The 13,974-nt window shown below is 38.6% G+C and overlaps 1 protein-coding gene across 1 annotated transcript in view; it reads left to right on the top strand.

The window, feature by feature from the left end:
* The window catches only part of CDK17 (cyclin dependent kinase 17), a 96,088-nt gene that overhangs the window by 63,460 nt on the left and 18,654 nt on the right, over positions 1–13,974 (top strand). The window contains exon 5 of the mRNA XM_082491267.1: positions 13,479–13,604. Within this exon, the coding sequence (XP_082347393.1) occupies positions 13,479–13,604 (126 nt within the window). The remainder of the gene's footprint in view (positions 1–13,478; positions 13,605–13,974) is intronic.

The following is a 13,974-nucleotide window of genomic DNA, read 5'->3' as shown; positions in this document are numbered from 1 at the left end:
GGTGGGTTGAAGGAGGATGGAGCCAGGCTCTTTTCAATGTTTCCCAGTGACAGGACGAGGGACAATGGGCACAAGTTTGAACACAGGAAGTTCCGTTCAAATACACGGAAACACTTCTTTACGGTTCAGGTGACAGAGCAGTGGCACAGGCTGCCCAGGGAGGTTGTGGAGTCCCCTTCTCTGGAGATTTTCAAGACCCACCTGGATGCAGACCTGAGTAATGTGCTCTAGGCAATCCTGCTTTAGCAGGGGAGTTGGACTAGGTGATGTCTAGAGGTCCCTTCCAACTCTGAAAATTCTGTGATTCCGTGACAGTAGCAGCTACGGAGATACCAGCTTTCAATCTATCATCCCCTCCAAGTGACATAAAATTTAGGCCAGCATGAGTGTTAAAGACAGGGAAATAATATGCATTTATTTGCCTCTGAATTCAACAGCACAAAGTTGTGAGACAAGGTTATTTTTTTTTAAATGATTGTTCATTGTTATCATGTGCTTAGAAAACAAAGAGAACATACCAGCATCTCATTGTGTTGCCGAGATAAAGTTTATTTTGCCTGTAATCCACAGGCCACAAATTGTCCATAAAGCAGTTGCCTTTTTTTTTTTTTTCCTTCTTCCTTCCCCTCATTCAGGAACCATGCTGACAGTAGGTGGGAGCATCTATTGTGTGAGGAATTTGGCTTCAAACAGCTGTTAGGTTTTAATTAAAGCGGCTACTAATCTCATGCTAATATTACTGATTACTTAGTAAATCAGTAAAACTGTTTATCAAAACAGATGTACGAAATCATTTTTTTCAAGCACCAGAAGCAATACAGCCTGAGAATGAATACATGTGTTTCTGTATTTTAAGTGTAGGTGCTTTCATCATGTAATGAGAAACACTTCTCCAGATCATGGAGTTACAGCTTAAAGCATTTTCACTTTGATTTGCTGGAAAAGACGACATGGGCAGTAATGTATTAATATGAATTCATGTTTCAAGCCATGAGTGTTCATTGGGGGCCTTTTGGCTGTGCACTGGATAGTGAATGTTTCATTAAGAACTGTGATGGGTAAAAAATAGGGAGATACTGTCTGTGCAAATTGAAACATCTGTTTCCCTTTCCCAGAAGTCCAAGGTCTGTAAGCTGTCTTCGCATGTGAACTGGCGGAGGGCCATAACCCACTGTTCACCAGCCTGTTTCCCAGATATTTTATCCTGAGAAACAGTTCTTATCCGTCTGACTGTCACATTAGTGACAGGAGCATGTTCCAGATCAGGCTGCTCCTACCACACTGCTATAGGGTATAATTCTCCCCTGGGAATATTAGCTGCAGGGTCAGTGCTTTTAGTTGAACAGAGAGAAATAACAAAGGCGATGAAGTGATCCTGTAGACATGTGTGCATTGTACTGGTCACCTTCTAAAAGAAAGAACACGGACGAGAAGTAAGTTTTTGGTGACCTCCACCCTTCACCAGGGATGTGACTGCTTCAGGGGTCTTGACAGAGCTTGAATAACTCGATCTGCTGTTGGTCCAGCTGGGCAAATGTACCTTATCCAGAGAAAAACCCACAAAATCAATTGATATTTCAACTGACATAGCGTTAAGATTTTCTGGTTGTAGGGTTCAAATTAGAATGTGGTTTCTAGGTCCCCGTGCACATGTGCAAATAGGTCACTCTTGGCCTAATTGTTTAAACTCTTGAACAGCAGACTGGATGGCAGTACTGATCCAGGCTTTCAGTGAGAGGCAGTACAGTGTTTTCTCCTGTCATTGGTTTTGGAGGCAGGAAGTGCTGTATCAAAGACAGCCTGAACTTTAAGCCCTACATTTTTTGCCACTCAAGAGGCATTAGTACACGGTGCCTTCTCTGAGCAAAGGTTCTTCCTTCGCTCTTCCCTTGGTGCTTGGCAGCTGTTTGTAGAACTCTTTCTGCCTTATTTACTGGATGTTGTCTAATTTCCTTCTCTGCACCTCCTGAGAATGCATGGCTTTTCTTCTGATTGTCTCTTCTGTGAATCTAAGCATGTGTTCACCTACCAGAAGGTCTCACCTAGACAGAAGAGAATTGAAGTTGGATACGATCAAGACTTTTTGGTTTTCAGTGGTTGCTGTATTCTCTCCATTCAGCCACGCTTGGCAGCTGTCTCAGCCTTTTGCAAGGTTACACTAGAAAATATGCTATTTTTGTAGGCTTCTGCTTTCAAGTCCCTATGAAGATTGATGTCTTAAAAATCCCTCTTCTGAAAACACAAGTGCATATTCTGAATTGCTAGTATGGTTTTGACGAAACTGATGGACCTCCTTTTGATCTATTTGAGTAGCAGACTTTCATTTCTTCTACAGAAGAAAACAAACACTGCAACAAGAAAAGTAATTTCAGCTTGGATTGCAGACAGACTTCATTAACCTTCCTTTTACTAGATTTTCTAGGGTAACTGTTATCAGCAATTGATGCTTTTTTGCCCTTCTGTTAGGAACCTTTGTAATCCTGGTGCTGAAGTTCTTGTGTTCCACTTCCTAATGCTACCTCCCTTAGAAAAGTTACTGCATTAGGCAGTACCCTTTCTATAAGGATGGAATATCTGCCTGCTTGGATTTGCTTTTGAATAACTTGGTTTTCCTTTTAAGTTCCATTGAAGAGTAGTCTGCTATCATATTGGAAGTGTGCAGCCATCTAGAAAACACAAGTCTAGTAATTACTGGATTGCAGCAAATGAGAAGTCATTGCTTGGATGCAGTTTGACCCCTGCACTCCAGCCTCGCTGTCCTGTCCAGGAAGGTCAGATTTCCAGTTTATGCATTCAAGAAGTTGGTTCATTTTGAATTAGCCAGTTTCTTCATGGGACTTTCCCTCTGGTAGTTACAGCTTTGTGTTGATGTGAATATTTTGTGTTAGTAAGTAACATTAGAGAGCTGTTCTAAGGGTCCAAGCTTGCCTTTTTGCAGTGTGACGTTCCATTTTGTTTCTCATGCTATTTTTTCCAGTTCCCTTCCCCTCCACCTCATTGTTCTTGTAAGCTGATCAACTAACGTTACCTTTTCGGCAGTTTCTCTTACTGCTTTGTAACACAAACTGGTGAAAGCGTACAGAAACTTATGTTTAAAAATTGGGAAGGTGTAATAGTAAATGAGGCAGAGCTTGCTTTATTAGCTGTTGCTGGCCAGTACCTAGCATTGAGTCAAACAGCCATCAAACTCCAGATTTCAGCCAGGTTTTTGTAAAGAAGGTAATGCTACAGTGTGATGTCTTAGTAGATGATAATTTAGCCAGACAAAAAAAAATCAGATATGATCTTTTTATGGTTATTATTATTTTTCTTATTCTTCCTTATACTCTCTAAGTTCACTTCCTTACAAGCTCTCTGAGATGCAATTAAATAATAACAAAACAAATAAAAGATCCAAGAATTTTGAAGTATTTCTGGCATAATTTGTCACAAATTGCCTCTGTATTTATACACTGGATGAAAAGAAAGTAATACTCACGTTTTAGTTAACTTTCTCCTTTCTCAGGTTTTTCAAAACTGGTTTTATGTGTCACACATACTTAGGTTGGTTTGACTTCATTGGTTGTGAATAGAAACTCCTGGAATGCAGTTTCTGAATGCTGTATTTGTGCCGAACAGTTTCAGTCTCTCACCTTAAAACTGCTGGGAGATATGAAGTAAATAAAAAACCCGACTGGGTGTTTTGAAAAAAGAATGAAAGAGCAGTTTTTATTCAGTTAGTTGGTAGTCTAAACAGCATATCCAAGAAATTAACGTTCTTGTTAAAAGTATTTTGAAGAAGAAATTGTTCAGAATTGGTATTGGAATGGATACTGAAATAGGATATCTGTGGTCATAGGTATCTCTCGAGGATATGAAACAGCCTGTGGTCTCAATCTCATGCTAAAAATCCCTGAAAATACTTTGTGTAGTTGATTTGATTAGCATATTGGCGAAACCCTGCTTGATTTAGTTGATGAATGAATTCCATATCTTGGGTCATTTCTGTCCCAAATATAAAAATCCACCTGATTCATTGCTCAAAATTTACCTTTTCTTGAATTGTGTTGCATTTCAGTAGGCTTGCTGAAAACCAGCATGGATTTACGGAGTGAGAGGTAACAGGGATCCTTTGTAGATGGGTCTTAAAATTATGTTTTCGTTACTGCTTCTAACAGAAGAAGTGGTTCTTTGAAGACCCTTTCTTCCAATTTAACAGAATAGTAATTGATTCACTGTGATTTAAGGTTTTCAGTAAAATAATAATAATAACTACGTTCAAGCATAATGGAAAAATGTAGTATTCAGTTATAAACCATTCTGCAGAAGGCAGAAAAAAAGTACTTTCTGCATCACAATGAAATTACAGTTACACCTGTCAGTTGAGTAGGGGAATGATGGTGGTTTTATATACCTAATAGGAAAATTGGTATAGGTAAATCTTACCAGCTGTTAAAATAGTGGGTTTGGTTACAGTAATCGAGGCTTATTTATAAAGATGCTAAAATAGCATGCTGCAAGGATGCTATAGGTTTGGAGGTCTACAGGGCTGTAACCAAATAAAAAAATTCTCTATAAGTACTCAGATTTGGTGGTGTTTTTATTTTTCTGTTTGCTTTTGCCTCTAGCAGTCTTGTTTGTATGTCATAATTCTGTAAAGGATCCAGTTGGCTTCAACTGTGCTAACTCTGTCATTTGACAAAAATGCACTGAAATTCAATAAGGCAACCTTCAGAAAAAGCTCCTCATGGTATTTGATACTAAAATGATACACAAAGTATATGCATGTAAGGTTCTGTATTAGTGTTTAAATTCTCGTTGGCAAATGTTTTTCAATGAATTTGTTTGCGTCTCATGAAGTTGCACATAATACACTTTTTTTATTTAAAATCTGCATGGAAAAGTAAAGAATACTAGGAAAAGTGGATTTTCTTCTTTTACAGTAAGCATGCCATGAAGTTGAACTGTGTTGCATAGACGGTTATATGATACAGCATTTTAAGTCTCATTGAGCATTCTCCAATGAACAAAAGCACTATGACTTATTAGTGAACAGCTTGTGGTTGCAGCTGACATGTCTAGCTGGTATTTGCTAAAACTGGTGAGAGGACTAATTCAGACCGATGCTTATTCAAGAGAGCAAAGCGTTTTCATTTGCTCTGTAGTGGACTGTTTGGATTGTCAGGCTGATGTCTGTAGACTTAGAAGAACAATTCTTTTTCTTTGTGAAGCTGTAACAGAATTTTATTGATGGAATTTAACAGTATTATCTCTTAAAAGATAAGCTAAAATTTTAGGGATAGGTGGAGACCTGCTTGTTTGCTGCCATATAGTAAGTACATGCCTTAAGTACTAGTTGGTCTGGAAAAGTATCTTATCAGTAAGCTGAAGAACCAAAACAGTAAGAATTGGTATATAATGATGCAGTTTAGCAATATAGTTTGTGTTGTCCACTGAGTACCTGCTCCTGACCGAGCCAGCTTCCTTCTCTCAGTTCCTAAATTTGCATCAGGAGATAATTAGTCACTGCGTTTTGAAGGGGCAGTTTTCTGCCAGTTGACTTTCTTACACCACGTCACTGCGTCGTTAGCTCAGAGCCTGTTCCTCTCCAAGAAGCGATGGGAATATCTGGCCACAGGCAATGCAATAGCGGGTTTGGAGGTAGTTGGCTGCTAAGATTAGCTAAATGAAACATGGAAGGAACAGTGAACTGAGGCTGATGCTATCATCAGACTGAGGCTGATGCTATCATGGATTTCCCTTCCAGTTTTTCTGACCAGTCATTTGGGTACTACAGGATTGCCCTTTTGGGATTTTGTGGCCTCCTGCTGCTTCACTGGCAGAAGCCTGAATCTTTCTTCTCTTGCTGCAGTTGTGAGTGCAGCAGCAGCCTGAAACAGCCTAGCAGTTGCAAGATTGATGGCATTTGTAGCCCAGTAGATTTGGGAAAGATTTATTGTTGCTACTCCAGCAAGAAAGTAAGTCTGCAAATTGGCACGTTTGCTAAAGGATAAAAATAATAGTCTTACTTTTTCTTTTTCTGCTTTTTGTAACATAGTGAGGAGTGTACTCAGGAACACCTCAACAAATCTGTCCCTAGGACAATTTTCTGGTTATTTATTTATTTATTATTGTGATTCTGTTTTGTGCAAAAAATATTAGTGTTTATTATCTAAATATGCTATATAAGCCAAAGACATAATTAGGTGAGTCATCAGAAGACAGACTAAAAAGTGTGTGAGTATTTCAAATTGCTGCTTTTTAGAGCTTTTTTTTAACATGTGGAATTAATTCTGTATCCTGAGTTAGAATCATCTTTATTTCACTTCAGTGAAATTTACTGAAGTATGTAGTGCATCTTGGCAAAAAATAAATGGTGACTTAAGGATAAACAGAAGTTGTTGATTTTAGCACCTGATTTAAAGTGTGAATAGTTATCAGTGTTGCTTTCACAAATAAGCATAGGTTTATTCTTTGAGAAAATGTACTCTTTTGACAGGATGAGAGACGTGAAAATAGATCTGTTGACCAGGAATGAGACTTCCTGAAACATGCCACGCTGGGACACTAAAGAATATTATATAGGCCAATACAAGCAGTTAGAAAGAAGTCTAGCTGGTGAGCTTGTATTACAGAGAATAGGAGATCAGAACAGGATAGGTAGAAAAGGAATAGAGTTGTTTGAGAGTCAGATGTGAAAAGCAGAATGTGGTAACAAAATGCTAGTGAGCTAAACTCTTGTGAATGGTTTACTATGGATGGCAAGTAAAGAAGCTGGTATTTACAACAGTATTTTGGGACATTCAAAAGGGGACCAAAAGCAAAAATATCAGAAAGGTTGGGGTTTTGGTTTTTACTTCCAAGTATGCGTGAAAAACAGGAGGTGTTCTGGTTTTTATTTATCTATTTATTTTTTTTTATTTGGGAGATGTGTTTGTTTACTTATAATGTTAAATTACTCAACTCACAGGACCTGCAGGATATAAGTTGAAACAACTGCCTCCTTTTCTTGTGCCCAAGTGTAAGTAGTTGGTGGTAGACAGAACATACGCATCAAGTTACAGCAACACAGTTGGTGCTAGCCAGACGAAAGAAAAGGCTCGACAAAGTGTAGCTCTTCTCAGAGCATTTGCTGTAGTTGGCATTAGAAATAGTTGGTAAAGATAAGCATGAGTTGGGGTAGTTTATCTCCACGGAAAACAAAGTCATATTCGTGTCACAAGTGCTTACATGTTTATCTGCCATCAAGCAGAGTAGGACAAATGTGATTCTCATTTCAGGCAAATTATTAAAATGGTATGCATTTCTCAGCCACTAATAAAGCAAGACTGAGAACAAGCATTGCACACAAAGATAGAAAATGCGGTTTTGAGATGTAGAGGAGGGGGAAAATGCCATGAGCATTCTGGCTACCCTAGCAAAGCAACTGATGCCTGAATATGTTCTCCAGAATATATTCTGGAACAGGATCAAAAAATAGCTCATTAGCAACATACAGTTATCTGTAGGCATTTGAGCATTTAACAGTACTGCGTTTACTGAGCACTGCTATATTCTGTTGCAAGTTGACCCTAAAGACAGCCATAAAAGAATTAAACTAGAAAACATTATGAATTTACTTCCATTTGGAAAAATAAATTGTAAGTGACATACAAGAAAATACTATCATTTTAACTTTTTAAAAGATAGTTTATTTTACCTGAAATACTTTGTTGTCCCTGAAAGCTAAGGCTTTGCATTCCAGCAAACTGTTGCTTGTTAGAGTTACAAAGGAATGCACCCAGATTCCCTCTGCATAGTTGAGGGTCTGTGTACACCACTTACACACCTGTTATGTTTAAAAAAGGATACATAACATAGCATTGGGAATTACTGTAATTTACTACCTTTAAAATGAAATAAAAATTTAAAAGATTCATAAAGCAATGCAAAATTAATTAGTGTTAAAAATGGACATTTAGCTCTGTAGTGTTGACAGGCTCAAAATCTTATGTGTAAAAAAATGAAAGAGTATAGGGAAAATAATCAGTCCTGCCATTAATTTTACATGCTTCTTTATTACTTCTTTAAACAGCACTGTAGCAGGATCTTGTAACGGTTTGCATTTTCAGCAGCCTGCTAATAATTTCCATTATAAAAGGTTTCTTGGTTTTAGTTGTTTTCCATGGTTTAAGTTTTTTTTTTTTTCTTTTTTCTTTTTTTTTTTTTTGAGAAATGCTGCGACGTCATTAGATTCAGTTGGTCGTTGAAATTAGTGTGGACAAAGTCCTCTGTCCCCAAAGTGTCTTTTTCATTGTTTCATGGAATTCCACGGAGGTTTAAAGAATTAGAAATTCTTAAAAATCACTGTTTCCTACTGTTGCTTGCACTCCAGCCTGGCATCGTGCCACAGTAGCAGCAAGCCGTGGGGCTTGGGAGAGCAGGTTTTGCTGCCACGGGAGCAGCAATAGCGAGATTGCAGTGGGATGGCTGCAGTAGCGGCGTGAGGGAGTGGAGATGGCGATTGCCTCTGACATGCGACTCTGGGCTTAGCGTACGCTAAGGCCAGTGCTTTGCCTGGGCGTCCTCTCCGTAAAGGCTGCTCAGCACCAGCGGGGAAATGGGTTGCTGCCCCCAGACTTGACACCCAACCCGAACTGGTCAAAGGACTATTCTACACCATCTGATGTGGCGCTCAGCGGTAGAAGCTGGGGGTAAGGAGGAGGAAGGGGAGATATTTGTAGCTATGGCATTTGTTTTCCACTTCCCAAGCCACCGCTGGGCTTGCTGAAAGCCCAGCTCTCCGGGAAGCAGCTGGACACCTGCCTGCCGATGGGAAGTGATGAATCAATTCCTTTTTCGCCCTGCACACAGCTTTTGCTTTCCCTATTAAAATGTCATCACCTCCACCCACAAGTCTCCTCACCATCCTTCTGTCTTCTCAGCATCCCACGGGAGCAGGGAGCAAGCATTCAGCTGTATTTGCCAGGGTCAGCCCACAGCAGGGAATAAGTCGCTTGCTGCCGTCAGCTGAACAGGTTGCCTAAGCCTCAGCAGACTGCCCGATCTTGAACGCTTGTGGCTCAAAATTGGTTGGTGTATGGCAGGGCTCTTGCTTTTTTTTTTTTTAACATAATCTCTGTTAAATTAACTGGGTATTTCAACTGTATCAAACTCATGTAATTTTAGTTTCCAGTTTTTCTATTTAGCCACTAGGAAACATGCTTATTTCTCTCATGCACATCTAATGAATCCCCTTTCATGTTGCTGTATAGCATTTAATTATGATTGCTTTCATTTCCCAAGAGGTGGTTGCTTCAATTATTGCAAAATCTGGGAGGAATGAAGGCGGTACAGGCAAAAAAAAACATAATAATTTCTGTCTTTCAGGTATTTGGGTTTGCAGTCTTAATGACTTTAATTTTGCTTATTTTAGGTAGGTAAAGGATAATTATAATACAAAAAAGACGATCTATGTGACTTCATATATGTAACTCTATAATCTTTCAAATACTGGCATCATAAAAGGCTTGTGACTTTAAGTCAGACTTTTTAAGAAGTCATTTTAATAGATGGTTTTAAAAAAGAAGTCTTGGCTTGGTTGGCATTTCAACACAACAAATATGCATGAGTATTGCAAGCAGAGTAGTAGTGTACATACTTTATAGATTTTTCTTCCTAAGTATGTGCTGCAGTTTCCATGAAATCCTTATGTTTTCCTTTCAAAAGAAACTTTCTTCAGCTCTAAGAAGTTAAGGGGAAAGGATAGTCTTTTGATTTTATCCACAACATGACAAAAATTTAGGCTTCCAGCACTAAATACTCATTTTCTGAGGGGGAAAAAAAAGTGATTACTGTCATGTATTGTCCATTATATTACAAATCAAAGTAGAGAAATTACATTAAAAACAGATATTAAAATCCTGAAAATCTTCTCCCTATTTTTCCCCTCAGGTTGCATTGTGGTATTTTGTTGGCATTGTGGTTTTTTGTTGGTTTTTTGTTGTTTTTTTTTTTTTTAAAGGCAGACATTGGTGAAGGGGGGTGGTGGTGGTGTATGAGGGTGGTTGCTTTTTCCCCAAACTGGAATAGATTTTGGCCTTTGCATCAGTAAGTACTTACATTCAAACAGTGTCTGTATTAGGCACTGTGGAGCACCAAATGTAAGTTTGCAGCTTAAGCTCTGTTTAGAACTGAGGATGTCACATGGATCTCTCAAGTAAAGTCATGGGAGATTTTTGCCTGTTGCAAAAATGGCACAGGCAGAGCTCTTGAGAATGAGGGAGGGGGAATTCTGTAATAGAATTACAACTACCTCCCATAATAATATTTACTGGTACGTAAAATACTGTTATTTCCAATTTTCACATTAGCTGGACTCCAAAGTAATGAATCCCTAGTAGCTGTAAAGCATCTTAAGCTTGTTTTATTTCCCTTCTTCTCCATTTGAAAAGGTATGTGTTTATTGATGGCAGGCGCTGTGCAGGGTTAATGGCATAGTTTTCGAATGGCCGTCACAGCTTAAAGGCTGTCTTTGCTTCTTTCTTCCTACACATACACATCAACTTTATATGCTTGGAAATGCTTTGTCAAGGCTGTGGAGCTAGGTGTGATGCCCCAAGGATGAATGCTGTGGGAGGAGAGAACATACAGATGGAGAGCTGTGGGGTACAATCGACTCGGTATTTCATGAAGCCTTTGAGTTGTGGTCTGTGATTTCAGTATACCTATGAACAGACTCTAAAATACTTATTGTCAAACAGGCGCTATGGGACAGTAACAAGAGAGCACTACAGCAGTTTTCTGTGCTGTAGCATTAATAGATAGGAGTAGGAGAAAGCTATCTTGCCACAGGGTATATAGGAAAACTATAATATCTACTGTGTTCAGGAAGTTATATTGAATAACTCAGCCCAGTGCTCTTTTCTTCTGCTGGCTTGGAATTTGTCAAATTTCTGCTTTATTTTATGTTCTTGAGCGACGGGGAGAAAGAAAATCAGGATATTGCCCCACTGTTGATCTGGCATTACAATAGGAAGGTGGAGTAGAGACTGATGCTAATCCTTTTCCTGCCATCCCTGTTTTGTTCCAGCAGTTCCATGTTTTTCCACTGCAGCGAGATGACAGAGCTGCTTTCTTTAAGGCAACAGGGAGCTCTTTCCTTTGTGCTCATCTGTTTTGATGAGCTATCTGAATTTTCTGAAGAATGCAATAAATTATAGGGTGAATTTATTTATTTATTTTTAATAATCTGAAGCCCTCTTCAGTAGGAGAGAGGCATTTCTCTTTTCAGATGGCTCTAACTTCACTGAATTTGAGTTGCCTATTACAAAAATGCATTAGAACTTGTCAAAAAGAAGAAAAATTCTTTAGTGGAAAATACTGTTTTATTGTAGGGATTACTGTTAGCTCCCATTATAATTAATTAGTTCCTCCACTCTCCTGAAAACCACACAGGCAGTTTTAAAATTGCCAATGTTTTGAAAAATTTTAAATACCAAAGTTGAAAATTAGTGAAGTTGGAAGCTGACAAAACTGAGGCATCCTTTTGTTTTCTTTCAATTAAACTTCAAAATGTTGGTCAAAGCTGCCATTATGTGAACAGTACTTCTTTTGTTTAAAGACAATTTAAAAATTCTCTACAAAATAAGACATACAGACACTGTATGTTTTTCCAGTCATGCAAAGAAGCTGATGTTGGGAAGCAAATTAGAAGCTAACAGACTTTGTGCTCTGTACCTAAGGAGGTGTGAGGAGCAAAAACAAAACAAGAGAGTCAGCTGCCAGAACTTAAAGCTTTGGCATCTCTCCAAAACCTTCTGCCTGTATCCAGTGGCTGTAATGAATAGCATATGCAGATCAATCATTTGGGCGATGTTTATTAGCACTTCAGTCCTACCTGAAATTCAGCTAATTGCCAAATTATGTTAATTTTTTAAATATATATTTTTAACTGATATTTTTTGCTTAGCTGTTGCTCCAGGTACATGTACAGATCATGCATATACATAGTTCAAACACATTATCAAGGCTGAAAGCTTAGCAAGTTGTCCACCAAGATCTCAAGTCCTGAAAAGTCTGATGATCCAGTTCTTTGGCAGCCTAAGCCAATTTAGCTGCCGGCTTCCCAGGCTTGCCCTGCTGCCTCTCTTGCCCTGTGTTCAGGCTGTGAGCTTGTCTGACCTTACACTGAACCTGTTTGGAGCATAAAGCTGGCAGGAAGCTATGCACTTCGCCTGAGATAGTTTCTCGATGATTTAGCGTGCTGAAATAGTTCAAAGGTGCTGCAAAGACCCGAGTAGAAACACATGGCCAACCCTGAGGGGATCTGAATGGGGATGTAGCTGCCAGCATTTAGGTTAGCTCAGGATGCCCAGAATTCAAAGATGGAGGTGATAGGTAAGACAGAATTAGGGTAACATCAAGAAGAGCCTTCTGCTCTGAGGTCAGTATTGATTAAATCTGAGATCCACCAGCAGAAATCTGGAGATTCCCACATCTGCTGGAGAAAAGTGTGAAAACAGTGGTGGTACCAGAGATGTCCTCTTAACTTCAGGGTAGAATCCGTGTATAGTTTGTATAGTTTGATGCTGAGCATAATTTTCTTTACTCGGATAAACTACCTTTACTGAAAAAGAATTCCTACTGTTCTGGAAATTACTTCCTGTTTTTTATGAATCTGGATATGTTTCCCTTGCATCTCTGTGGTGGTGACTGGCCGCTTTAAGACAATACTTGATATTTTATTTTCTGGCATGTTTGGGATTAAAGCCAAACTAAACCCCAAAAAATTATGAGACTGTGCAGCAGCCACAAAACCCTCTTTTTCTGTGTTTGTTGAAAGGTGAAGTAATTTTATTTCCCTCTTGCCTTAGAAATTATACCTAAGAAAAACTTACTGATGAAAAACTACTGATGTAGGGAAAATCGTGTTTATATAATGGCGGCTTGGTTTTCTAAAGATCGTATACTAAAGAGCTGGAAATAGAAAAAATGTGTTAATATCTGTAATAGTTTGGCTCAATAACAAGGTGATTCTGTTTTGTAAGACTGGAAAAATTGAAGTTGAAGCAAGTTTATAACTTCTAGTAGTCAGAGAAAGGGAGAATGATATATTTTGAATCTTGGAGATCTCTTGTTATTCTAATGTAATTATTATATGAAAATAAATGTATTTGCCAGCCTCTGAATTCTCAGTTTCTGGTATTCCAGGTATGTATTCAAGTAAATTACAATTAAATTCAATTAAAATTACATTTTAATATTTCGTTCTTCTTGTTAAAGTAATGAGGTTATAAAGCACTGAATTTTTGAACCTTTTGCCTAAGCAATTTGCAGTGTTATTAGAAGAGAATGTTTTAAAAAACAATTTCTGTGAAATTACTTATTTTTCATGCATATAAATTTTTCAGTTTTAAACAGCAACACTGTAGTCACCGTAATGCTACAGGCCTTAAAAGATGCTTCAGGAAATTCTGAATTACACTTGACCCTTCTCTTTTTAACATTACTTACTGCAGGATTTGAACAAGCGTTTGTCCCTGCCTGCTGACATCAGGATACCTGATGGCTATCTGGAAAAGCTGCAGATTAACAGCCCGCCATTTGATCAGCCAATGAGTCGACGTTCTCGTAGAGCATCACTAGTAAGTGTAATGCACCTGCCTTGCTAAACCCATCTCTTGGGTATTAAGATTCCATTTAATGCAGTTGTCTGTGTACCGTAGGTATGATTCAACTTTATTTACACTACACCTTGCCATTTATGCCCTGAGCTTCAGTGTGCACTTGTCAAAATCCGTTGAAGAATTTCACCTTTTCTTTCATTTTTCTTCTGCAAACTTCGCTCTACCATTTCTCAGTGAAGGTTTTGGCCCGTTGAAATGGGTGGCTAAACTCAGCTCCCAAAGTGCATCCTTAAATCCTTTTGCTGTTTAGAGCAGGGATGATCTGTTTGAGCAAATAGGCCACGTAGTCTTAGGTCAAGGCTGGGGCTCTCACGTGACATAGTAGGAA

Source organism: Vanellus vanellus (assembly GCF_965231255.1).
Source record: "Vanellus vanellus genome assembly, chromosome: 1".
In the NCBI taxonomy this organism is placed as follows: Eukaryota; Metazoa; Chordata; class Aves; order Charadriiformes; family Charadriidae; genus Vanellus; species Vanellus vanellus.
Note: the sequence above shows the minus strand (reverse complement) of the source record. Positions and strands in the feature narration are given on the sequence as shown.